The following is a 27759-nucleotide window of genomic DNA, read 5'->3' as shown; positions in this document are numbered from 1 at the left end:
ACTGGTCTGATTCTGAACAACATGCTTTTGTCCTACTAAGACCTCCTCGGCTTACTGTCTCCAATAGCCTGACATTTACGACAACGTAAAACAAATTCACCTAGAAGCTAGAAATGAGAAATCGGCCCCAGAGTATTGCCTTACATACAACTGATAATTTATACATCAAATAGCAAAGACATAAATGAGAAACCACAAAACCCATGCCCAGCTACTGCAGATCAGTAGAATGAGTTACAGAGGAGTGCATGGCTGCGAACCAAATGGCACCCTATTCCATATACAGTGCATTTGTAAAGTATTTAGACCCCTTCCCTTTTTCCACACCCTTTTTTTACGTTACAGCTTTATTCAAAAATTTATTAAATTATTTTTTTCCCTCATCAATCTATACACAATACCCCATAAGGACAAAGCGAAAACAGGTTTTTAGAAATGTTTTCTAGTTGATAAAAAAACAAAAAACAGATACCTTATTTATATTAGTATTCAGACAGTTTGTTATGAGATTCGAAATTGAGTTCAGGTGCATCCTGTGTCCTCCATCATTCTTAAATGATGATTAAAGGAAGAAGTTTGTAACCACCAAGACTCTTCCTAGAGCTAGCCGCCTGGCCAAACTGAGCAATCGGGGGGAGAAGGGCCTTGGTCAGGGAGGTGACCAAGAACCCCGATGGTCACTCTGACAGAGCTCCAGAGTTCCTCTGTGGAGATGGGAGAACATTCCAGAAGGACAACCATCTCTCAGCACTCGACCAATCAGGCCTTTATGGTGGAGTGGGCAGATGGAAGCCCCTCCTCAGTAAAAGGCACATGACAGCCCGCTTGGAGTTTTCCAAAGGCACCTCAAGACTCTCAGACCATGAGAAACAAGATTCTCTGGTCTGATGAAACCAAGATTGAACTCGTTGGCCTGAATGCCAAACGTCACGTCTGGAGGAAACCTGGCACCATCCCTACGGTGAAGCATGGTGGTGGCAGCATCATGCTGTGAGAATGCTTTTCAGCGGTAGGGACTGTGAGACTAGTCAGGATCAAGGGAAAGATGAACGAAGCAAAGTACAGAGAGATCTTTGATGAAAACCTGCTCCAGAGTGCTCAGGACCTCAGACTGGGGAGAAGGTTCACGTTCCAGCAGGACAACAACCCTAAGCACACAGCCAAGACAACACAGGAGTGGCTTCAGGACAAGTCTCTGAATGTCCTTGAGTGGCCCAGCCAGAGCCCGGACTTGAACCCGATCTCTGGAGAGACCTGAAAATAGCTGTGCAGCGATGCTCCCCATCCAACCGGACAGAGCCTGAGAGGATCTACAGAGAAGAATGGAAGAAACTCCCCAAATACAGGTATGCCAAGCTTGTAGTGTCATACCCAAGAAGACTTGAGGCTGTAATCGCTGCTAAAAGTGCTTCATCAAAGTACTGAGTAAAGGGTCTGAATACTTATGTAAATGTGATATTTCCATTTTTTATTCGTAATAAATTTGTAAAAATGTCTAAAAACCTGTTTTTGCTTAGTCATTATGGGGTATTGTGTGTAGATTGATGAGGGGGGAAAACGATTTAATCCATTTTAGAATAAGGCTTTAACGTAACAAAATGTGGAAAAAGTCAAGGAGTCTGAATACTTTCGAATGCACTGTACATGTGTAGTCCGTAGACGTACAGTGCATGTATAGAACATTATAAAGTATAGGAAACATAGTGCCATTTGGGACGCAGCCCATGTTATGGTAACCCTGAACAGGCATTAGGTAATGTTCAGGATGTAAGGCTTTCAGAGCTTCAGAGTGAGACTAGAAGAGTGACCTGCTTTTGACGTCCTGGACTGCCAAGCCAACCCATTGTGTATTGTAACCTGTTGTAATTTTAGGTAAAACACACTGAAATGAATGACATTCTGTGGATGTTATATCGATCGTACCAAAAATAATTTGTGTGTGTGTGTGTGTGTGTGTGTGTGTGTGTGTATGTGTGTGTGTGTGTGTGTGTGTGTGTGTGTGTGTGTGTGTGTGTGTGTGTGTGTGTGTGTGTGTGTGTGTGTGTGTGTGAGATCGAGAAATAATTGTCAAAGTGCTACAGTATCTTGGAATATGTTCAAATATTCTTTCCCTAAAACTCAGATAAACTCTTGTCATGTAGTAGCGAAAGTATGGACAGAATAGTTGTTCCTATTACAGTACGTAAAGTTCATTGTCTACTAGATTTTTTTGAGTTGGTTTTGTTAGAAGAGGAAGAGAAAGAACATAAAGACATTGCTGTTTCCACTGAAATGCTGTCAGGGAATGTTGAAACATGTCAAAGTAAGATTTTTATTCTCATTTTGATATCCACTTCAGATTTAATCCATATGTTAGAAAGTATTTTATAGATTAGGTACCACAATGTTTCAGGATAAACATGTGGCGATATAATTACAAAGTTGTTGAAGGGTTGGAATAGAGGGCAGTTGCAAGAGGCCAAGGGGGAATACAGTACAGACATTTCTTTTAGATAAAAAAAAAAGATTTTGCCAGTTGAAAGCTAAGATTGATGGGTGTGAATGATTTGTAGAGCAGGGGCAGCAAAACGTTATTCTTACTGCCATAGTGAGACATTGTACAGTACAGCAGCATACCTCAAATGAACTAAGTTATAGTTGCCTATAATTTATTTCTGAGAGACCACTGAGAGGGAAAGTAAAGTAAAAGTCCTCTGCAAAACCCATTTTTCACATTAAGGTTTTCCAAACTAACAAACCAAGAGTTAATATGCATATAAATGGCAAGCTATTGAAGCACAGACCAAACCATAAATTAACCTTAATCAACACACCATAACCTCTATGTACACAGTGGTTAGATTAAACATGCATTAAACATTGTGAATGAGTGTAATCTTTAGCTTTTTTTAAAGACAAACTGACATGCAAACCTACTGTATATGTGAAGAAGAAGAAGAAGAAGAACCGCTTTGTTCTTCAGTCAGTCAGACGAGGAGACACAATGAAAAGATATGGAGCTCGCAAATGTATCTGGTTAAAGTTCAACAACAGAAGGTAGAATACAGAACGCATACAATGAGCAAAGCTAGGATTTAGGATACAATGTGTGCTCCAAATATAGGACAGTGCAGAGAAAGTATACAACTATATTCCAGATTAGAGCAGGTCCCAAAATAAAAATGATGACGTCTGGATTAGTGATGAATAAAATTAGGTTGTTACTTTGGCTTCAACATGGGGTATGAGCTGTTTTGGAAAAGCACAGAAGTAAAATGAATATCATTATTTTGAATAGGGTGAGAGAAGTGTGTTTGTGTATGTGTTCCCGTCTGAACTGTACGTGGGTGAGTGTAAAAGTGGGAAGAAAAAGTGTTGTTCAAGAACTGTAGGATGAAGAACGTACAGCTACCTAATGATGTTCTGTGTTGAGCGAGCAATTTAGCCTGAATCAAAAGCAGCTTTCCTGGCTCGGATTCTGCATGCTGGTCTGAGTCTGCCAGGAAATGGGAAGATTTTTTTCATATTTTTTGCAGGTAAAAGTTGGACTTTACAGAATGGAATCAAATGAGGTATTTTTTCCTACCGAATGTGAAAGTGTTATTAGTTAGGGTTGGGGAGGCAGACCAGTTGGAAACTATAGCAAGTTGATTTTTGGGGAGGATGGGAGTGGAGTCCTACTTTAACATAATCCTGTTCTGTCCCCAATTTTACTTACTTTTTAGTAGGACCCCTTGCTGAATTGGTTGCTTGTAAAATGTATTAAGTAATCCACCACCCACCGGGTACATACCCTCGTGTGTTTCTTTTTACTAATGTTCACTTAGCTAAAGCACTTACAAAATTCAGGTTTATGAGTTTTATACATGAACATGTTATAAAATCCAGATTTTGGGCAATATCAGGCTGCATGTTGACATATTTGATGCTATGTTTTATATGTGTGACTAGCAATATATTTGGAACTTGCTGAGCTCGAATGTATACTATTCTATTTTCATCTGGTAAAATATACTACAGCGATTTATAACGTCTGTATATTTTATCTATATAATATATTTATATACTTGTGTTCATGCCGTAATAAAACTGATTGAATGATTGCAATATTTGGATGCCGAGTTCACTGAGCCTTTACAAGTTTCTGATCAATGCTGTCTTTGTAGCAGACCTGACATCTAGCAAAAACCTGTAACAGATTTCAACAAATTTCTGACTGAGAAATACCTGGATTTCTACATTTATCATACACTTTTCGACAAAATTGCCAAAAGGGTTTATTCTGCTTTTCTCACAGGAGAACCCTTTGACTAACCGCTTTTGGTTCCAGGTAGAACTTTCCACGGAGGGTCTACATGGATCCCAAAAGAGTTCTACCTTTATAGAGTTCTACCGTTATACCTAGAACCAAAAAGGGTTATTCTATGGGGACACCCTTTTGGAACCCCTTTTTCTAAGAGTGTTGTCCTAGGATCTTGAGTCTTGGTTAGGGGTCAATTCCATTTCAACTCAGTCGATTCAGGACACAAACTGAAACTCTCTGAATTGAAATAGAATTGACCCCAACCTTGTGGTCTACTCTACGGAATAAAGACAAGATACCTCCTTGGCCACTGTGACCATTATGGGGCAGTCTGGTTTACTGACATAAAGGCCTGTAGTCAGATGTAGTGTGTGGTTGTGTTTCTCTGAGGTTACGGTCATGTTCCCAGGGGACGGTGGTGAGGGCCTGAGGCCTGTTTGTTTACCTCGGAAGCCAAGGGGGGCTCCCGCATGGGGGCTTCTGTTGTTGCACCTGATACCTGCCTTTTTTAATCACATCATAAGATGACATGTCACTATGAACAAATGCAACAGTGTCATCAGAATCCATTATATTACATACTGGTTACCAACTATTTAGCCAACTATTTAGATAATAAGGGACAGAGATGACAAGAGTTTTGAAGTCCACCTTTTTAAAATGCCATAATGCTGTCATATAACACAATTACACCAATGAACTCTTCTGCTGTTAATATCTTCTATTCTTTGTTACGAGTGTTGCACGATCGCCACCTTCTTGTCAGTTCTGGTCTGTTTGTGTGTGTGGTAGAGTGTGTGTATGTGAGAGAAAGTGAGAGTGAGTGTGTGTGTGTCTGTGTACGGGGGTGTCAGGAGGTCTGGACCGAGATGGGCAGGGGCAAGGGCAGTGTTTGCAGCTTTATACACTGAGGAGCACTCTCACATACACACGCTCACACACACGGTCGCTTTGAGTGGTCAGGCAATGCAGCAGCATGCTTCACACTTTCTCACCTCCTCTGCTCCTGCTCGAGCCTTACAGACATGATGCTGCAGGAGAGCACTTCACAAGATTGTTACAGGAGTTATCAGCATAAGAGAAGCTGAAGTGCTGCAGTCTGTGCCTCACATTTGGCTTCATATTCCCTATTCCTTTTTCATTGGGATTTGAGATAAATAACTAACTAAATATACATGCGGTATCGGGAGATCTCTGGCTGGACCTGTCTCAAGGGGGTTTCCCCATGTTACCCTCTTGTCTCTCGCTAATGGACAGACAGATTTTTTAAAGTCTGACTCTGAACCAAATAGAATTTGGCAGAATAAATGTGAGTTTGATCTTTTTATGTATATTGTAGAGATCTCTTTTTGGGATCTTGGAAAGTTTGAAAGATATCTCTTTTGGGGAATTTGTGGACTTAAACCAAACCTTTTTGTGGATAACTTGTTTTGGGAATCTACTTCATGTAAGTATTTTTGTATTGTGTGTATTTGATGTGTATTTGGAAGTACCAGAAAAGCCTATCTCTGTGCTTCGATGGATTCTTTACTTGCACGATATTTCTGTTGTTGATATTTCAGTATTTTTCTTGGTATTTCAGTATAACCAGGTGGTCTTGTTCAGTAGATACAAATTATGTCAGGCGAAAGGAATCAAAGGGGGCTCAGAAAGTAGTCGAGTTTGTCAGCAACTGTATCTATGCTGCCAAGTAAAACCACTAGATAAGTGGCAGTAAGGTAAGCTGCAAACCTCCGAGGACCTACTGTACCACCTACAGTACCTCATTAAACCTTGTTCTTCAATGTGTGTATCTTCAATGTATTAGATCTCAATGAAATAGGCATTGCATCTTCCATTTCAATGTTTTTATTGTTGTTTTCAATGCAAGTTTGCAGGTGGTCATTTTCAATTAAAACATTATTAATAAACCATGCTATGTACATAGTTCCTGGCGAATGGCGATACAATGAATGACAGAACGTTGTCTGTTGGGTGTTCCAGAGTTACTGTTCCAGAATGCTGTGTTCCAGAGGCATGTTCCAGCAGTTGAGTCTAGTTGTCTTCCTGCTGTGCTCCCCGGTGCCTCTCTACGGAAGACCCATCGATGCTCTCACTAACAGAATGTAAGTCTATGTTGAATAGTCAAGACACACACAAAAAAAAATGGTTTTATGCACCAACTAAGAAACCATTTGGTATAGCATCATGGTTTTCCACTGTTGAATGTTGAATAGCACCGGAAAAGGCTGGTCATGATGGCAGTATATCAATCAAAGGTAACATGTAAACCATGATCACTTGAATCACATCTAAGGTTGATTTACAGTATACAGTACACAGTTTGCTCAATCTGCTGTTTGATGATTTGAGAAAAGAGGTCTAGATATTCGGAAAAGTATACCGTGGTATCGATGTAGAAATAGATGTCAATGGTAGAAATAATGATAACCTAAAATCAAAAGTAACTACAGATAAAACTACATACTACAGTACTAAGTTTTGTAGTTATGTTACATTTAGTTTTATGCTGAAATTATATAGAATAAACCAAGCAAAAATGGGTCAATTGTACATATTTTTGACCAGCATCCATTTGTGTTTTCTCGTGTAAAACATTGTTCGCCTTTAATAAAGAACATAGATTTGCATTACACCTACAAAACATCTGTCAAACTCAGCCCTGTGCATGGCAAGGTTTTGATTGACTTTTGTGGCCCAGGTGACATGCTTTGTGGTTGAATATGTGGCTTGTTAGCTTATGTTTCTCCTGTACATTTTGTGGTGGTCAGATGACTTCACACAGCATTCATACAGTAACATGGATAGCCTTGAGCTCTCCCAGGCACTACATGTCTTTGTTTATGCTGCCACCTACTGAGATCTACTGGAACATGACCTTGGCTGTCATTCAACTATCAACACCTCACAAGTAGGTTTAGTCGGTCACTATACTGTCGGTTTATACTGTACGAGACTGTACGAGAAAGTGATAGGTTGTTTGGAGATAGATCAGGAGAGGATAGTGGTGGACTACTCTCTTAAAGAGTAGTTAAAGGTTGTTGTGTTTTTTAATGAAAAGAGCCTGTGTTACCGCTTGGCCACAGGCTCTGCACCACTATGGAGCTCCTGATGCGGTGTGGCAGAAAGATAAAATTTTTCTTTACCATCTACTCTTACAAAGAGAGTGAGTCCAGTTTAAACGCTCATTGACAATCTCCTTCTCCTCTCCCCCCTTCAGGAGGAGGTCAGTGAGCCACGCCCAGTTGATGCACGACAAGGGCCGGTCTCTGGAAGAGTTCAAGAGACGCCTTTGGCTCCAGGGGCTGCTCGATAAAGTCCACACAGCCGACAGCGAGCGAGCCCCGCCTCCCCAGAGTAGGAACAACGCCAACGGGGGCCACATCACCTTCAGCGGGAGCGCCCTACGCCCCCCCAAACCCCCCGGAGGGACCAAGAACCTCCCTCTGAGTTTCCAGCTGGGAGGGGAGGTGGGCAACCTCCCCCAGGAGACCAACAAGTCTGTGGCCTACAAGGACCAGCCGCTGAAGGTGTCCACCAAGAGGAAAAAGAAGGTGAAGGGAGAGAGAGGGAGACGGAGGGAGAGCGAGAAGAGGAGGCGGCGGGCTCGCGACACAACCATTGTCATGACATGGGAGACACATAGGGAGCCACAGAGGACGCTAGATATTGGGTGACAGACAGACAGACCACATCATGTAGCCTTTGGGCGGTGCTGAACAAATAACTCTGACAGACAGAGAAGTTCCAGCAGGACTGATTGAGATCTCAAAGACTCTCAACCAAATGACTGAAACAGTCTCCCCATACCATAGTGGACATTGTTCTTTGCCTTTCTTGTTTTAATCAGCTGCTTTTTCTTTTTTCTTTTGCCTTGCTATAAAGTACTTTTATATATCCAGAGATCAGAGGTGTTTTCATACTTTATAATAACACATATTACTTTTGTATTCGTATTTATTAGGTGAATAATATGCAGATCTTGAGATATGTCAAATGACAAACTATGCTTTACTCCTTCTCCTTTATTATCCTTTAATTAGTAAGAAAACGATGTACGACAGGTGCCTTTCAGGGGCTGATCACACACTCATCCAACCAGATGCCCGTATGTAAAGTAGAGCGCAGGCTACGCGGTAAACGTTACGCATAAAACATTTGTTAACTATACATACTTAAATTCACAAAATTAGGGAGGATTATTATTTTTAATGCTTGGTGGCTCTTGTGAATATTTTTTTTTATCTGTAGTTAGCATCCATAACAAATATTTCTACCATAATTTATTTCATTTGAACTGTGTATTTATTTTTGTGAATGTATTACGGTGCTGCTGACTTTCGGTCATTTTATAATAACAATATAATGCACTTTAGATATAATGGTGATATCCTTATGTTTTTGTTAAGATACATAAGTGTTCTCCTTTGTGGTTGATTTTTGTTGTGAAAAATGTTCCTTCCTTCCTGTTGATAAATGCTTCATTTTTATTAGTATTTATTTTGTTTTCTTCCATTTATACTATTGCCCATCATCTCATTGACTTGTATGTCATTGGATTGTTCCATCAAACTCCCTCTCTCCAATTATGGTGCTCTCAGTGCAAGTGCAAGTTTAAGCACTTGCACTGAGAGCACCATCATTTCAACAACAACAAAAAAATCTAACAATTAAAGCTTCATGAATACTTTGTGTTCTCTCTACAGACGATGTAGGTCCAATGAAATACTGTACCATACCATTTTCTTATATAAATTCAATTATTGCCCCAATGAGTCACTGTAGCCTACCACCAATGAGAAAGTCATCAATATAGCCTATTTGTTGACTATTCAGCATGAACAAAATACCTTATAAGGTTGTTAAAGTCACACTAGAGGACCATGTGGTGTGTTTTAACAGTCTCTGACTGAATGGACGTGTCCCAAATGGCACCCTATTCCCTATATAGTGCACTACTTTTTTTATATATATATATATATATATATAGTGCACTACTTTTGATCAAAATTAGTGCACTATGTAGGGAATAGGGTGCCATTTGGGTAAGACACTATGGACCTGCTGGGAGGGGAGAGAGTAAATGCACCAGGCAGCAGCGTCAGTACTGTAGCTACATCCTGTCCTAAGAGCCGGTACTGAGGCCATTAGCCAGAGCCAGAGTCATAAACACAGTGGAATGGCCTGATAAAGACCCCATCAGAAGACTGGCGTTCCACACTACTGTGCTGAAGAAATCAATGTAACAATGGAAAAGGCATTAATAACTCACTGAGAGAGAGGGGGGAGAGAGAGAGAGGGGAGGGAGAGGGTGGGAGACAATCAACGGAAAACAATACACGGAAAGGAAAGTGGAACGTTTTATTTTGAGAGTAGGGTCTGTTTGCATGGAGGTTAAATATGCTGAACATAACACATACTGTATGGAAACCATCACAGAACACACACCAATAAAATATGGATTCTCTTTCTCTAATGTCTACGTTTTACTCATATGAAAGGTCAGAAAAGGTCTGTGACAGGTTTTTCACTTCTTGTAATAAACCCACACACTTCCATTCAGAAGCTACTGTATGTACATTACATAATAATAACCATTGGATTTGCCAAAAACACATTCTCTAGAAAACTATAAGATACAACACAACACAGACAACATGAATGAACATAGCCATACACCTCAGTCCTTCAAAAACTGTAACTGTGCTAAATTCAGAGTCAGATGTGAGTACTCTCCCTTTAAACTCATCCAACCAGAATCAATTGGACCTGAGTGAGTGATGTTTGCCATTCTCCATAGCAAACAAAAACTAAGAGTCATAGACTTCACATGCAAGACACCTTTAACAGTTTTCATTATGGGGATACTCTAAAATTCAAAGAATGGCTTACGGATTTACCCATGACGGAGAATACTTCTGTTTATCTTGGTACACATGATAATACTTCACTCAATAACCCAAGAGTATGGTAAGTAACACACAGGGCTAAAAAGCAGAGCAAGTCAGTTGTAGTCCAGTAGTAGGTACACTTTTTAAATACAATAATAACGCTATAATAATAATTGTGTTAGCTATTTGTGGTTATAAAATCTAGATGAAGCTTGATGTATATGTATGTAATGTAAATGTATATAAAACTCAGTGGCGGTAATGCCGTTTAATATTAGGACAAAAAAAAATGTATGGTATGGCCTTATTTCTATTACTGTCAATCATATTCCATCCACCCAGCTTAATGTAACATCAACCTAGCCTACAAATGAAAGTTTATAATGCACAGGCCGAAGACAAATTGAAGTAATCAACGTGATCCAATAGCGCCTTGCTCACTCTTGCCTGCATCTAGCTGATCTGGGGTGTAATCATTTGTCCAAAAAGAAAAACAAGAGTTTCTATTGGACAAATTCAGGTAAGTCCCTCCCCGTTTCATTCTGTTTGCTTCCGTTGAAGAAACGTTTTGCAACAGAATCGGCTAAATAAATACACCCCTGACCACCCGCACACACAGTTCACTTTCATAAACAGCATCATCACTTTGCACGTTGTATAATTCCTTTCTCGCATCTACGCGCTGTCCTCCTCTCACCTTTCCCCTTCACTTGTAGGCTTCAGAGCAAAACATAACAGCAGTCTGTGACCAGGCGCAAAAACCTCCAAGCCAAACCTTCATATCATAACCGCTAACCACTACACAGCCTACTTCGATGTCACCGTATTAACGTTATAGTCAACAAACTAGAACTAACGAGTTAGTAAACCCACAATCCAATCCATGTGTAGAATCACGGAGTACAGTGTACAGCAAGCAGTTTAACAGTTGGAAGAGTTGCAGTGTTGGATAGCCTTAGCCAGCTAACTAGCTAGCTAACATAAATAGCATTCCTCTCTGAGTCAGGTTGTTGAGTAGGCTAAATTAGCTGCATTAGCTAAGTGAAAGGTAAACTAAGAAAATAGTTAGCTCTTTCTCTCTCGCTCTCTCTGCTGGTTCTCCTTAATTGTTCAAAATGGTTCAACTATTGTCTTTCTCTCTCATTGAGTCAGCTACTCACCACACATCATGCACTGCAGTGCTAGCTAGCTGTAGTTTATGCTTTCAGTACATGATTCAGTCTCTGATTCTTTTATTGGATGTGCTCAGTTCATATTGCAAGAGTTTTGAGGACGTTCTCCGGAGGTCACCATAATTACTGTGTAAGTCTATGAAAGGGGTGAAAACCATGAGCCTCCTAGGTTTTTGTATTGAAGTCAATGTACCCAGAGGAGGATGGAAAATAGCTGTCCTCCAGGCTACACCATGGTGCTACCCTAGAGGGTGTTGTTGAGGCTACTGTAGACCTTCATTGCAAAACAGTGTGTTTTAATCAGTTATTTGGTGACACTATTTGTATTTTTATGAAATTCCCTGACTAGGACGGTCCTCCCCTTCCTCCCCTAAAGAGCCTCCACTGATAAAAAGTGGATTGGCAAATTTGATATAAATTAAACTATATTGAAACGTTTCTAATAACTGAGATTATCTAACCGTTTTGAGATTGAGATTATATCTAAATCTTTGCTCACACAACAGGCTGTCCCCAACACGTTCTCCCTGATCTTTGCCTGTACCTGCGGGTTGATCCTGGGCATCGGTTTCTGTGCCAACCTACTGGTGTTCTCTCTGTTCGCCAAGTACAACACCCTGAGGAAGAACTGTCTGGACATCCTGCTGCTCAGCATGGCTCTGGCAGACTTCCTCACCCTGCTGCTCATCCCCTTCACTCTGCACTCTGCCGTCAGGTAGGTTAGAGGTTAGAGATCAGAGATCCTGGCTCTGGCAGACTTCCTCACCCTGCTGCTCATCCCCTTCCCCTTGCACTCTGCTGTCAGGTAGGTTAGAGGTTAGAGCATGGCCCTGGCAAACTTCCTCACCCTGGTGCTGATACCATTCACCTTGCACTCCGTTGTCAGGTAGCAAACCTCTTCTCGGGGACCCCTATCTGTGCCATGTATTTAATCTATTAAAGACCTAGCACACCTGATTCACCTTGTAGTCTAATTATCACACCCTTGACTAGTTGAATCAGTTGTGCTAGTTTACTCAACTGGCAGGTAGCCTAGCCAATAGCCAGAGAGGTTAGAGTGGCCCCTGGACCTGCAGTGTTGTCAGCAGATCAAAACCCAGGTTTGACAAACAGAACAATCTTGTGGGATATGAGCACTGTGTTTGTTTCTGAGGCTTTGGTATAAAAGCAGAAGCAGGATTACCATCTCTCTGTGACAATAATCTTTCGTCATCTCCGATCTTCTTCTTCAGCTACTCGTGGCCGCTGGGGGACACCTCCTGCAAGGTGTACCAGTTCTTTCTGGCCTTCTCTCTGGCAGCCAGCACCTACAGCCTGTGTGCCGTGTCCATGACACGCGCCATGATCATCACCAACCCCTACCACCCTCCTACCATGGACCTGGTGGTCCTGATGTTCGTCTTGGTCTGGGCATCAGCCTTCTTCATCAGCCTGCCTCTGAGGATCTTCGCCACCAAGGAGAGCCTGGGCCCCGGCTTGGGTAATTTTACATTCTGCCTGCCCACCATACAGGAACACCACTATCAGGTAACAATGGCTTGGTCTGAAATTGTACTCTGTTTGCTATATAGGGCACATCTTTTGACCTGGTGTACTAGAGGGAATAGGGTGCCATTTGAGATGCACACAATGTGTAACAAAAGGTATTATGTTTAGTTAAAATAATGTCACTGGAAGTAACCAGGTCTGTACATTTCATGTGCTAAAAGAAAATGGTGTCCAATTAATGTGAGAAAACACAACATTTTTAGTCCATTCATCCAGCCATTCCTCCACCAGGTGGTCCTCAGCCAGTTCATGCTCTATTACTTCGTCCCTATGCTGGTGATCGCCTTCAACTACGTCCGGTTGGCCTGCTTCCTCCACAAGAGCCCAGTCATGTCTGTGGCCAGTGCCCGCAACACACGCCGAGCCTCCTTTATGGTGTTCCTGGCGGCCGGGACCTTCTCCATCTGCTGGCTTCCCGGGTATGATGATGATGATGAAGATGATGATGACTTTATTGTATACGTTAGGGAAATTCTAACACTTCTTCTAGTTTATACCCCTTCTCCTGACTCGTCTTCATTATTAGGTACATCCTGGAGCTGTGTGTGTACCTTGGGCTCTACCGCCACGGCCAGTCCTGGGAGATGTTCTACTTCATCTGCACCGTGCTCCAGTACCTCCATCCCTGTGTTAACCCCGTGCTCTATGTGCTGCTGTCCAAGAGGTACCGCCACCGCAGGAGTGCCTGGTTGTTTAACTGCAACAGGAATAGGGTGCAGCCGCAGGTTGTCAGCATCACTACAGAGACTATGTAGACACACTGGTCACGAGGGGAGCTGGCTTTGCTTTGACATGGTGGAAAGCCTAATCTCGCCACCCAGGACGAAATATTGTGTGCGTATTATTGCATGATGTTGATACAGTCTGAATATGAATGCAGCACATTACATTGCAGTGCAGTACATTAGCTCACATTCATCGGTGAGGTTCCTGATGCAGTCTTTTTGTGTTGGTGTTTTACCGATCTGTTTATTTTAGTTTGTACAGTTACTTTCCGCTTCTTCTTCTTGTGTTTCATTCTTGCCGGAACAGATTGAAATGTACTGTATTGCAGGATAAAAAGGGAGTAAAATGTTATTGTTTTAATGTTAAAATTGTTGTATTGTCTGTTGTCTGACATTTTGTACTTTGTCATTAAGGACATAAAAAAAAATTGAATTGAAATTCCATTGTGTTCAAACAATCAGGGATTTTTTTAAACATTAATTAGATTAATGAATTAAAACTTTTTCCCCAAAAAACATTTCAATGAATTTTATGATTGATTTTCAGATGTTTTTTATGCTGAAATTACTTTTCGAACACAACGAGATCTGGGACCAGACTATTGAATTCCCCAGCTAGTGTAACAGTGTATTACATTGTTAAATTCCTGCATAAAAATGGGTATTATGCCACCTCCTGGTAGCTTAGTGTGTTTACATTGTCTAACACACTCTGTGATAAAGGTATGGGATTCTGGGTAACCCATAGCAGATTTATGGAGAATTGCTGTGGGTGAGTTGAAAATTGAATGGTCCCGGGATAGAAATGTAAAAAGTTGACATTACATCATAAAATCCACATTTTACACCGTACATTAACAATTTATGTTATTAGTAACAACTGTTGTTGGTTTGGCGTCTAATAAGCCACTCTTTATATGTTATTTGCCGAATCTCAGTTTTCCAGTTGGATTTTATGCTAGCTAAAGTTCCCTCTGAAGTTGGTAGCTAACTCAAAAATGCATGTTCTTTAGGAGTGCTATTTATACCCCGTCGACTAATGATCATTCATCTATACTGTGTGTGTCCCATCATTGCAGGTAATTTATGACATGTGTAAAGAATATGTTTTCTAAACTCATAAGCACCAGCCAGCGTATTAACCTGGTTTTGTTAGTTTTGGAAAATATGTGGCACATTCTAAGTGTATTATATTTCTTCGCCACGAGAGTGTGACATTGAGTAATTTCGGGATAATTTGATATATTTTGAATACTTAAAATAGATAGTTTATTCTGATGTTATAAATATCAGATTACACATGGAAACAATGTATTTATTTGTATTAAATTAGGAATGATTGGAAATTGTTATCCACTATACAATCACAATTACTTAGATTTTATTTTTTGTTAGTATGTCAGACAGCAGATTTATGGAGAATTGCTGTGGGAGTGCTATTTATATCCTGTCGAGTAATGATTGCAGCTTTGGAAATAAATGTACAATCGTCCATTGCTCCTTCCTGTGTTGACTCACTGACTTGAGATATGGGACCAGGAAGGTCACATTAGCATATAACATTCTGAGAACCATTAGTTTCTTAGAGCTTGGTGAGAGTGTGGTTGACCTATGGTTATTTTGCATACAACCTTCCCACACCTTTCTGGTAATGATGCAAAACAGTTGCTTGGCTTTGAAACATTCTCAGAAAATGTAAGCAACTTAAAAAAATATATTTAGTTGGTATTTCATTACTTTAACAGAACGTTTCCTTATAGTTCACATCTAATTCTAGGAATGTTCTCCAACTGGTTTGACATTGGGAATGCTCTGAAATTGTTCCAAGAACATTAAGATACAACAATCTTCTGTAGGAATTTCAGTACTTCAGCATAACATTTCCAAAAGGTTTACTCATGGTACTATTTAAAGTCACATTCTCAAATTGTTCCGAGAACGTTAAAACTTTCCATAAAAACCAAAAGAGAACGTTTTAAGAATGTTATTTAAAAATGTATACATTCCATTCTCAAGCATCAACAAAGCTCTCTCTATTAGGGATGCATGATATATCGGTGAACATATCGGAATCGGCTGATATTAGCTAAAAATGCCAACATCGGTATCGGCGCAATGTCTAGTTTAACGCCAAAGTTGAAAAATGTTGCGCTACACGTGCAACACAACATCCTTAACCTAGCCCACAATGTATGCTGTGTGGATCAAACAGTCAACAAGTTGAGCAGTCATTTGAAAGAGTAAGAACATTTCAGTGAGACAACTCAAAAGTGAAACCCATTAAAGCCAAGATAACGGAATTCATTGCCCCTGACAATCAACTGTTCTGTTGGCTTTCGCTGACTGGTCGAGCGGACCGAGTTATGTCTTGTGAAGCTAGCCACAATAAAGATTAGGCACAATAGTGGAATTTGCAGTTTGCCTTCAAAATAAAAGTATGTCATTGACAGTGATGCAAATGAATACAAATAGAAGAATTATGCCATACTTTTATTTTGAAGGCTAACCGCATGGTCCACTATTGTGGCTAATTCTTATTGTGGTTAGCTTCAGATAGATGGGTCCGACCACCATTAATCCAATCTTTATAAATTAGGGTTATTTCAGACGATGACACCTAGCTATATAGTTAACTAGCTAACTATAGCTACAGATTATGTCGTTTTGCTATGTTTTGGGGGAAGAACATTGTTTGCATCCATGAGCTAGCTAGCACTTTTTTTAATGACCAGCACTGTAGGTGCGCGAGACAACGTTACCAGCAACATAGCATACGTATCGATGAATTGTTGTGACATGAAATATGAGTGATAGTGTAACCAATGTGTAATAACTACGTATAAAATGTATGAACGTGTTAAATTATTATGTGACGTGCAGTCATATTCAGATCCTGATTGGCCAACAAGCTTATTTGACACGTCAAATTGTGTTATTTGACAAAAAAAAATTGACACGCAAAGACCCAAACTGCGTTCCATAGAAATCCTGGTTGAGAATGAAACGACTGAAGAAATGAACAACGAAACAGCACAAAGGGAAAACATTTTTTGATTATGTTTTACTGGTAATGGGTATATACGTAAATGCCAACAAAATAATGTTTTGGTCAGTGTGGTGTGTGTGTAACCTTTTATTTAACTAGGCAAGTCAGTTAAGAACAAATTCTACCCGGGCCAAACCCGGATGACGTTGGGCCAATTGTGCGCGGCCCTATGGGACTCCCAATCACGGCCGGATGTGATAGAGCCTGGATTCGAACCAGGGACTGTAGTGACGCCTCTTGCACTGAGATGCAGTGCCTTACACACATGGACAAAGCAGTCTATGTTAACCATTTAACTGTACTAGAATGCTTAAAAGGCCGCAAAAATTTTAAATATCTGTTATCGGTATCGTTTTTTTTTTGCAACGAAAATATTGGATATCGCTATTGGCCAAAAATGTCATATCGGTGCATCACTACTCTCTATCCTTTATCTTGTTAAGTGTGTTCAGGTGTGTTGGCCACACCCACTAATTGGCCATACCTAAACTTAATGAGTGCTTGTTTACTTTGAAATGGGGTCTATTTGAATAGACTAAAATTAACAGCTCTGCATGTTTATCCTATTTGTGGTTCGAGTTCAAAAAAGTTAACCCTAAACAAACTAAGTGTTATTAAGTCTTATTAAAGAAAAAGTCATTTAAAAACCTTGAACCTATCCGGTCTCGCTTTAAATTACGTTCAGCTTAGAAAGCCTTCATAAAGCCTTTTATAAGCACTACATAAATGTTAAAAAGCATCTATAACTGTATGTCATGCTTTATAAAGGGTTCATAAATGTGACATAAAGGATGACATGTTGTGCTGAAGGATGGCACATGCTCTAAAGGGAAGTCATGTTAGTCACATTACAACTAACCTCGATCCCAGACACTTTCGCCCAAATGCAGGGAAGGAATAGGTAGACCAACGCATCAAACTTAGCCTTCGTTAGTCAATACAGGGTGCTGGGAGAAGCATTACTCATTGGCTTGTGCACCTCTGTCTTAAAGTTTTTCCCATAGGCGCGACACACATTGACCACAGATTTTAAGGGTGTAACATTAGTCTTTATTTTTCTCGGTGGAGCCATTGGCTAGATATGTCCTTTGCTAATTAGCCAGCTGGAAGGTGTGTGTGGGGGGGTCCACTAGATAGCACAGCCACAAAGTCAAAATTGGCTAAATCGTAAAAATTCATTAAAACTAAAATGTGCTTTTTGATCTTAATTTAAGGTTAGAGTTCCGTGTTAGGTTTAAACTCTAATTTTAATAAGATAAATTGTGTAAATGGGAGGTGTTTAGCCATAATTAATACTTTCTGGCTGTGTTAGTTAGTGACGATTACATGTGCTGTGTGCGCAATAGCCTGGGGATGACGTTACACCAATAAACATTTATCTTGATGAAAGACAAGGAAATTGAAAAATGTATCTTGCCCCCAACATAAGGAAATTGAAAGTGGCTTACATGTTCCTCAGTACACAAACATGCACACAACAATGTAACGAGCCCCACACGTCCATGCCAAATAGTGTCCCTCTCCTCTAAGTCACAATAGGAATCGAGGGGTTCTAGCTTCTGTTGCTAGGGCTGTTTCTAGAACCTGCAACATTCTGACCGGATTACGTAATGAACCAAAGCGTCCGTTGCTATGCTGGTTGCTTGGCTCTATTTTACTTCGTAGTGGTTGCGAAAGAAGGAGGAGGCGGACAGTTCTAGTTCTATTTCAGTGTTTTTGGCGGTGACAACCGGCTGACTACCTGCTGCTTCAGAGGACCGAAAAGACTGGAAAGAGAACACTTTCTTTACCATGTATTTGTCTTAAGTACATATTGTTAAATAGGAATAAATAATATAAGATATTTTTTATAGATTGACGTTGCTAGCTACTGTAACGTTACTTATATACCTCAGCCTGCCTAGTCAGCTAGCCAGACAGTTTTATTTAGCTAATGTTAGCTAGCTAGCTAACAAGCAAGCTACTGTAACTGTTATTGCAGCTTTCTGTTTGTATGTAGCTTGCACTTCAAAGGCATCCCTAGGGGAGATTTTCTTTTATCTTTCCATCCAGGCGAAGTACTATGAAGACATCACTAATCTCGACAAGATGCGCAACATTCAGTGAAATTCGCAATTCAGTGTAACGTTAAGCAGTTAACTTCAATTAGATAACTGGACAGATTTAGCTACATACAACCATTTTTTCAACAACTATTCTCATCTAACGTTAGCTAGTTGCTAGCTATACATATAGTTCAGTGGAGGCTGCTGAGGGGAGGACAGCATTATTATAGTGTGTGTGTGTGAATATATATATATATACAGTGGGGAGAACAAGTATTTGATACACTGACAATTTTGCAGGTTTTCCTACTTACAAAGCATGTAGAGGTCTGTAATTTTTATCATAGGTACACTTCAACTGTGAGAGAAGGAATCTAAAACAAAAATCCAGAAAATCACATTGTATGATTTTTAAGTAATTAATTTGCATTTTATTGCATGACATAAGTATTTGATACATCAGAAAAGCAGAACTGAATATTTGGTACAGAAACCTTAGTTTGCAATTACAGAGATCATACGTTTCCTGTAGTTCTTGACCAGGTTTGCACACACTGCAGCAGGGATTTTGGCCCACTCCTCCATACAGACCTTCTCCAGATCCTTCAGGTTTCGGGGCTGTCGCTGGGCAATACGGACTTTCGGCTCCCTCCAAAGATTTTCTATTGGGTTCAGGTCTGGAGACTGGCTATGCCACTCCAGGACCTTGAGATGCTTCTTACGGAGCCACTCCTTAGTTGCCCTGGCTGTGTGTTTCGGGTCGTTGTCATGCTGGAAGACCCAGCCACGACCCATCTTCAATGCTCTTACTGAGGGAAGGAGGTTGTTGGTCAAGATCTCGCGATACATGGCCCCATCCATCCTCCCCTCAATACGGTGCAGTCGTCCTGTCCCCTTTGCAGAAAAGCATCCCCAAAGAATGATGTTTCCACCTCCATGCTTCACGGTTGGGATGGTGTTCTTGGGGTTGTACTCATCCTTCTATTCCTCCAAACACGGCGAGTGGAGTTTAGAGCAAAAAGCTCTATTTTTGTCTCATCAGACCACATGACCTTCTCCCATTCCTCCTCTGGATCATCCAGATGGTCATTGGCAAACTTCAGACGGGCCTGGACATGCGCTGGCTTGAGCAGGGGGACCTTGCGTGCGCTGCAGGATTTTAATCCATGACGGCGTAGTGTGTTACTAATGGTTTTCTTTGAGACTGTGGTCCCAGCTCTCTTCAGGTCATTGACCAGGTCCTGCCGTGTAGTTCTGGGCTGATCCCTCACATTCCTCATGATCATTGATGCCCCACGAGGTGAGATCTTGCATGGAGCCCCAGACCGAGGGTGATTGACCGTCATCTTGAACTTCTTCCATTTTCTAATAATTGTGCCAACAGTTGTTGCCTTCTCACCAAGCTGCTTGGCTATTGTCCTGTAGCCCATCCCAGCCTTGTACAGGTCTACAATTTATCCCTGATGTCCTTACACAGCTCTCTGGTCTTGGCCATTGTGGAGAGGTTGGAGTCTGTTTGATTGAGTGTGTGGACAGGTGTCTTTTATACAGGTAACGAGTTCAAACAGGTGCAGCTAATACAGGTAATGAGTGGAGAACAGGAGGGCTTCTTAAAGAAAAACTAACAGGTCTGTGAGAGCCGGAATTCTTACTGGTTGGTAGGTGATCAAATACTTATGTCATGCAATAAAATGCAAATTAATTACTTAAAAATCATACAATGTGATTTTCTGGATTTTTGTTTTAGATTCCGTCTCTCACAGTTGAAGTGTACCTATGATAAAAATGACAGACCTCTACATGCTTTGTAAGTAGGAAAACCTGCAAAATCGGCAGTGTATCAAATACTTGTTCTCCCCACTGTATATATATATATATATATATATATATATATATATATATATATAGTATCCTTACAAATATTAAAATCTGCATAAGGTATGATAAATACGAGTAAGAATGAAGTAATCCTCTCTCAAACACTTTAAATGTTAGGTGTGGACCACATCGGACCCTTCACAAAATCCAGGAATTGCAACAGCTGGTGTCTGACAGCGACAGATTTTACCAAGTGGGACGAGGCAATACCCATTAAACATCTACAGGATCGGTGTCCCTAAACCGAGATGGTTGTAGCTAACGTGCGCTAATGTGACTAGAATGACGTAACAGCAAACTTTCCAGGACATAGACATGTCTTATATGGGCAGAAAGCTTAAATGATTGTTAATCTAACTGCACTGCCCAATTTACAGTAGCTATTACAGTGAAAAAAGACCATGCTATTCTTTGAGGAGAGTGCACAGCAACAACACGCTTTTATCATGGCAACTGGTTTGATACATTAACCTCAGAAGGTAAATAATATACTTACATTCAGTAATATTGCTCTGATTTGTCTTCCTGAGGGTCCCAGAGATGGTTAGTGTCTTTTCTGTAGGGAAGCTAATTATTCATCATGTATGACATTCCTGGGAGTGTGTAGAGTGTGGGTTGGCGCCCCCCTTGGGTTGTGCCGTGGCGGAGATCTTTGTGGGCTATACTCGGCCTTGTCTCAGGATGGTAAATCGGTGGTTGAAGATATCCCTCTAGTGGTGTGGGGGCTGTGCTTTGGCAAAGTGGGTGGGGTTATATCCTTCCTGTTTGGCCCTGTCTGGGGGTATCATCGGATGGGGCCACAGTGTCTCCTGACCCCTCCTGTCTTAGCCTCCAGTATTTATGCTGCAGTAGTTTATGTGTCGGGGGGCTAGGGTCAGTTTGTTATATCTGGAGTACTTCTCCTGTCTTATCCGGTGTCCTGTGTGAATTTAAGTATGCTCTCTCTAATTCTCTCTTTCTTTCTCTCTCTCGGAGGACCTGAGCCCTAGGACCATGCCTCAGGACTACCTGGCATGATGACTCCTTGCTGTCCCCAGTCCACCTGGCCGTGCTGCTGCTCCAGTTTCAACTGTTCTGCTTGCGGCTATGGAACCCTGACCTGTTCACCGGACATGCTACCTGTCCCAGACCTGCTGTTTTCAACTCCCTAGACACAGCAGGACGGCTAGACAGCTAGAGATACTCTTAATGATCGGCTATGAAAAGCCAACTGACATTTACTCCTGAGGTGCTGACTTGCTGCACCCTCGACAACTACTGTGACTATTATTATTATTTGACCATGCTGGTCATTTATGAACATTTGAACATCTTGGCCATGTTCTATTATCTCCACCCGGCACAGCCAGAAGAGGACTGACCACCCCTCATAGCCTGGTTCCTCTCTAGGTTTCTTCCTAGGTTTTGGCCTTTCAGGTGCTTCTACACCTGCATTGCTTGCTGTTTGGGGTTTTAGGCTGGGTTTCTGTACAGCACTTTGAGATATCAGCTGATGTAAGAAGGGCTATATAAATAAATTTGATTTGATTAAACTTAAATAGTTTATTACCATAGCATTTTTGTATGTTCTCTATAGTTATGTACTTGAAAATGTATCAATTGACCAATTCGGCTCATTTGGAAAAACTCCTTGTGGACTTGATACAAAATATAGTGTAGTAATGGAATGCTTCACTGAATCAGTCTGAAATGTTGCACACACACTGCTGCCATCTGGTGGCCAACATCTAAATTGCACCTAAACTCCTATCTGATTATATGGCCTTTCTCTTGCATTTCAAAGATGATGGAACAAAACAAAAAAATAGAAAACGCATGTTTTTTTGTTTGTATTATCTTTTACCAGATCTAATGTGTTATATTTTCCTACACATATCCACAAACTTCAAAGTGTTTCCTTTCAAATGGTATCAAGAATATGCATATCCTTGCTTCAGGTCCTGAGCTACAGGCAGTTAGATTTGGGTCATTTTAGGCGGAAGTTGAAAAAAAGGGTACGATCCTTAAGACATTTTTAAGACCAGTAAAGGAAGAGAATGTGCTTAACTCTAAATTCCCTTCTGTAACCCATTAAAAAGGGTGCTTGGACCCAAACATTTATTTTAGTTTTGTATGCTACCCATCAAGGACATGTCTGGCGAGGCCAACTCCAAGCTGATGGACATCTTCAACACATGGTTCTCCTGAGGTCATCTTGAGTGACCAAGGTTGCAAACTCCGCAACAAGGTACAGATGTTATAGGTTATATTCTGTCACTAATGTTTTGTTTTTCCATGGTACATATTTCAATATCTTACATTGTCAATAGATATCCCTTTCCTCTACCCCCTCTTCCAGACCCCAACCAGACCCAACCAGACAACCTGAAGGTAATTCTCTTTGCACACAACAGCAGCGTCCAGGCCTCCACTGAGGACTCGCCCTATCGCCTGCTGTACGGACGGGAGCCACAGCTGTTGACTGCGGTAAACAATGTAATTGTACATAATGTACAATTATTGCATATACTGTAGTCTTTCAAATTTGTGATTTACTTAGTGTTGTTGTTTGTCTATTGGTATTTTTGCATAAGGTACTTTCAGATCACTGAAACCATCTGATGTGTTGGAAGTTGTCAAACCAGATCAGAAAACCTTCGAGTACCACCTTCAGCCACGGGCTGAGAAGGATGTGGAGGTTTTTGACCAGGTAAAAATGATTGTCCTCTGTTAATTTTCTGGCTCTCCAATAAATATACAGTGCATTTGGAAAGTATTCAGACCCCTTGACTTTTTCCACATTTTGTTACGTCACAGCCTTATTCTAAAATTGATTGAATTAAACAAATTCCTCATCATTCTACACACAATACCTCACAATGACAAATGCGAAAACAGGTTTTTATACATTTTTGCAAAACCTTTGCTATGAGACTCGAAATGGAGCTCAGATGCATCCTGTTTCCATTGATCATCCTTGAGATGTTTCTACAACATGATTGGAGTCCACCTATGGTAAATTCAATTGATTTGAAAAGGCACACATCTGTCTATTTTTTAAAATTTAGATTTAACTAGTCAAGTCAGTTAACAACAAATTCTTATTTACAATGACGGCCTACCCTGGCAACCTGGATGACGCTGGGCCAATTGTGCGCCGCCCTATGGGACTCCCAATCACGGCCGGTTGTGATACAGCCTGGAATCGAACTAGGGTCTGTAGTGATGCAGTACCTTAGACCGCTGCTCCACTCGGGAGGCCAAGGTCCCACACTTGGGGTCCCACAGTTGACAGTGCATGTCAGAGCAGAAACCAAGCCATGAGGTCGAAGGAATTGTCTGTAGAGCTCCGAGACAGGATTGTGTCGAGACACAGATCTGGGGAAGGGTACCAAAAAATATCTGCAGTATTGAAGGTCCCCAAGGACACAGTTGGCTCCATCATTCTTAAATGGAAGAAGTTAGGAACAAAACAAGACTCTTTCTAGAGCTGGCTGCCCGGCCAAACTGAGCAATCGGGGGAGAAGGGCTTTAGTCAGGGAGGTTACCAAGAACCCGGAGGTCACTCTGACAGAGCTCCAGAGTTCCTCTTTGGAGATGGGAGAACTTTCCAGAAGGACAACCATCTCTGCAGCACTCCACCAATCAGGCCTTTATGGTAGAGTGGCCAGACGGAAGCCACTCCTCAGTAAAAGGCACATGACAGCCTGTTTGGCTGACTGAGGCAAACTGATGAAACCAAGATTGAACTCTTTGGCCTGAATGCCAAGAGTCACATCTGGAGGAAACCTGGCACCATCCCTATGGTGAAGCATGGTGGTGGCAGCATCATGCTGTGGGTATGTTTTTCAGCGGCAGGGAGTGGGAGACTAATCAGGATCGAGGGAAAGATGAACATAGCAAAGTACAGAGAGATTCTTGATAAAAACCTACTCCAGAGAGTTCAGGACCTCAGACTGGGGTGAACGTTCACCTTTCCAAAAGGACAACGACCCTAAACACACAGTCAAGACACCGCAGGAGTGGCTTTGGGACAAGTCTCTGAATGTCCTTGAGTGGCCCAGTCTCTGGGGTGACCTGAAAATAGCTGTGCAGTGACGCTCCACATCCAACCTGACAGAACTTGAGAGGATCTGCAGAGAAGAATGGGAGAAACTCCCCAAGTGTGCCAAGCTTGTAGCGTCATACCAAAGAAGACTTGAAGCTGTAATCTCTGCCAAAGGTGCTTCAACAAAGTACTGAGTAAATTGTAAGGAATCCCTTGATTGTATTTCATTTCCTAGGACCTACAATAGAGAGCCTAGATATATATTCAACCACATAGGTGTACTAATGAGCTATGCGAGATAGACATTTGTTTTTTTTTCATAATAGAGGAAGACTGAAGTAATATTATTTCAGTGTAGATAAGGGAAGGGCAGTTTAAAATAAAAACATGCCAACCGGACAAGCCCGTGTATGAATCGACCGAATTTGCAAATGAATTGAGTGGAAACTAGCTGACTTTGTGATCTGCAAGGTAACAATGTGCCAAGCAGAGGTTTTCTTTGCCATTTCCGAAACGTAGCAACATTCAAGACATTGATTTCATGTTGAAATGTTAATATAATATTTAAATATTTTTAGCTCAACAAAACTCGTTCAAACAGCAAAATGATCTGTGGAAATGAGCTTTGTTTTGCATAGCTGGGATGAAAAGAACGTCATTTAGGCTGTAATGATTTCCAAAATTCTATGCATTAGGTCATCACACCGTTGAGATAGCTGATGGACGCTAATAGTTTACGGAATCCCATTGTGACGCGGGGGGGGACTTTGTCAAGGGGACACTATTTGGCATGACAAGCATTTGATTTGCGACCTCCATCACGTGCATTTACTGCGCTACAGAAACACCGCTAACCGAAAAACAGTGCAGGTGCTCTGAATTAAAGGGTAACTACACACAAAAAATCTAAGTTTCTTAGATTTTTGGCAGACCTCAAAAGTTGTCACCTGATGCGGTTTAAAACTAATATTGTTTTTCTGTTTAAAAAGTGTGAGAAACCTGGAAAAACTAATGAGAGAATTTTATTTGGAGGGAAAAAAACACAAATACACAAAAAATACAAACAAATTTTAAAAGGTCCTACTAACGTTTTTTTTGTTGCTGTGCATGACTGCACTTTAGAGTGTGTGTCATCCTGCAGCACAGCAAGTCGGGTCCAATATTGGCTATGCACCCAAGAGGGAAAGAGGTTGGGCATCCTAGAAATGTTTTAGAGTAATGTAATATAATACACTGAGTGTACAAAACATTAGGAACACCTTCCTAATATTGAGTCGCAGCCCCTTTTGCCCTAAGAACAGCCTACATTTGACAGGGCATGTCCATGTTCTTGACAACCGGTGCGCCTACTACCATACTCCGTTCTTGACAAATATTGCACCTACTACCATACTCTGTTCAATGGCACTTACATTTTTTGTCTTGCCCATTCACCCTCTGAATGGCACACATACACAATCCATGTCTCAATTGTCTCAAGGCTTAAAAATCCTTCTTTAACCGGTCACTTCCCCTTCATCTACAGTGATTGAAGTGGATTTAACAAGTGACATCAATAAGAGATCATAGCTTTCACCTGGATTCACCTGATCAGTCTATGTCATGGAAAAAGCAGATGTTCTTAATGTTTTGTATACTGAGCTGTGCTGCACTTCCCCTGACTACACACACACACAGTATGGACTCACACAGACACACACACACGTACGCAAACAATCGCTGAGGATGACTGGGAAGGCTGTCCCTGAGCAGCTGTGAAGTGGCCACGGTGGGATGCATGAAGAAGGGCACATGGTGTGGTGTGGTGTGGTGGGGGGGGGGGCCCAGTCATAGCCTAGGATACAACATGTACAGGAAGAGATACATGATGCGCTAACAAGTGTGTATGTGGTATTCCAGAGAGAAATAAAGTGATTTTAGGCACTCATAAACTCAGCAAAAAAAGAAACGTCCTCTCACTGTCAACAGCGTTTATTTTCAGCAAACTTAACATGTGTAAATATTTGTACGAACATAACAAGATTCAACAACTGAGACAAACTGAACAAGTTCCACAGACATGTGACTAACAGAAATGGAATAATATGTCCCTGAACTAAGGGGGGGGTCAAAATCAACAGTAACAGTCAGTATCTGGTGTGGGCACCAGCTGCACTAAGTACTGCAGTGCATCTCCTTCTCATGGACCACCAGATTTGCCAGTTCTTGCTGTGAGATTTTACCCCACTCTTACACCAAGGCACCTGTAAGTTCCCGGACATTTCTGGGGGTAATGGCCCTAGCCCTCACCCTTCGATCCAACAAGTCCCAGACGTGCTCAATGAGATTGAGATCCGGGCTCTTCCCTGGCCATGGCAGAACACTGACATTCCTGTCTTGCAGGAAATCACACACAGAATGAGCAGTACCACATGACGGAGGAGGATGTCTTCCCTGTAACGCACAGCGTTGAGATTGCCTGCAATGATGCTGTGACACACCGCCCCAGACCATGACGGACCCTCCACCTCCAAATCGATCCCGTTCCAGAGTACAGGCCTCGGTGTAACGCTCATTCCTTCGTCGATAAACGCGAATCCGTCCATCACCCCTGTTGAGACAAAACTGCGACTCGTCAGTGAAGAGCACTTTTTGCCAGTCCTGTCTGGTCCAGCGACGGTGGGTTTGTGCCCATAGGCGACGTTGTTGCCTGTGATGTTTGGTGAGGACCTGCCTTACAACAGGCCTACAAGCCCTCAGTCCAGCCTCTCTCAGCCTATTGCGGACAGTCTGAGCACTGATGGAGGGATTGTGCGTTCCTGGTGTAACTCGGGCAGTTGTTGTTGCTATCCTGTACCTGTCCCACAGGTGTGATGTTCAGATGTACCGATCCTGTGCAGGTGTTGTTACATGTGGTCTGCCATTTGCGAGGACAATCATCTGTCCGTCATGTCTCCCTGTAGCGCTGTCTTAGGCATCTCACAGTACGGACATTGCAATTTATTGCCCTGGCCACATCTGCAATCCTCATGCCTCCTTGCAGCATGCCTAAAGCACATTCACACAGATGAGCGGGGACACTGGACATCTTTCTTTCGGTGTTTTTCAGAGTCAGTAGAAAGGCCTCTTTAATGTCCTAAGTTTTCATAACTGTGATCTTAATTGC

The 27759-nt window shown here is 41.6% G+C and overlaps 2 protein-coding genes across 2 annotated transcripts; both read left to right on the top strand.

Annotated features, from left to right (window-relative positions):
• Nucleotides 1-673: 673 nt before the first annotated feature.
• Nucleotides 674-8080, top strand: LOC139539354 (parathyroid hormone-related protein-like). Its single transcript, XM_071342165.1, has 3 exons — nucleotides 674-802; nucleotides 6242-6387; nucleotides 7503-8080. Exons 1-3 carry the CDS (start codon nucleotides 674-676, stop codon nucleotides 7957-7959), a joined length of 732 nt encoding a protein of 243 aa, XP_071198266.1. The 3' UTR covers nucleotides 7960-8080.
• A 1257-nt stretch (nucleotides 8081-9337) lies between these two features.
• LOC139539353 (galanin receptor 2a) lies at nucleotides 9338-13782 on the top strand. The gene is made up of 5 exons (XM_071342164.1): nucleotides 9338-9361; nucleotides 11852-12060; nucleotides 12578-12872; nucleotides 13125-13312; nucleotides 13420-13782. Exons 1-5 carry the CDS (start codon nucleotides 9338-9340, stop codon nucleotides 13646-13648), a joined length of 945 nt encoding a protein of 314 aa, XP_071198265.1. The 3' UTR covers nucleotides 13649-13782.
• Nucleotides 13783-27759: the final 13977 nt, after the last annotated feature.

Source organism: Salvelinus alpinus, chromosome 15 (assembly GCF_045679555.1).
Source record: "Salvelinus alpinus chromosome 15, SLU_Salpinus.1, whole genome shotgun sequence".
In the NCBI taxonomy this organism is placed as follows: Eukaryota; Metazoa; Chordata; class Actinopteri; order Salmoniformes; family Salmonidae; genus Salvelinus; species Salvelinus alpinus.
This window is presented reverse-complemented; position numbering and strand designations above follow the sequence as displayed.

Bases quoted from the DNA above. Each gene is read 5' to 3' on its own strand.
- LOC139539354 (XM_071342165.1), top strand. From the start codon at position 674: ATGGTCACTCTGACAGAGCTCCAGAGTTCCTCTGTGGAGATGGGAGAA. The intron at 803-6,241 runs GTAAAAGGCACA...AATGAATGACAG, and splicing joins CAGATGGAAGCCCCTCCTCA to AACGTTGTCTGTTGGGTGTT. The intron at 6,388-7,502 runs GTAAGTCTATGT...TCCCCCCTTCAG, and splicing joins GATGCTCTCACTAACAGAAT to GAGGAGGTCAGTGAGCCACG.
- LOC139539353 (XM_071342164.1), top strand. From the start codon at position 9,338: ATGGACCTGCTGGGAGGGGAGAGA. The intron at 12,061-12,577 runs GTAGGTTAGAGG...CTTCTTCTTCAG, and splicing joins ACTCTGCACTCTGCCGTCAG to CTACTCGTGGCCGCTGGGGG. The intron at 12,873-13,124 runs GTAACAATGGCT...TTCCTCCACCAG, and splicing joins TACAGGAACACCACTATCAG to GTGGTCCTCAGCCAGTTCAT.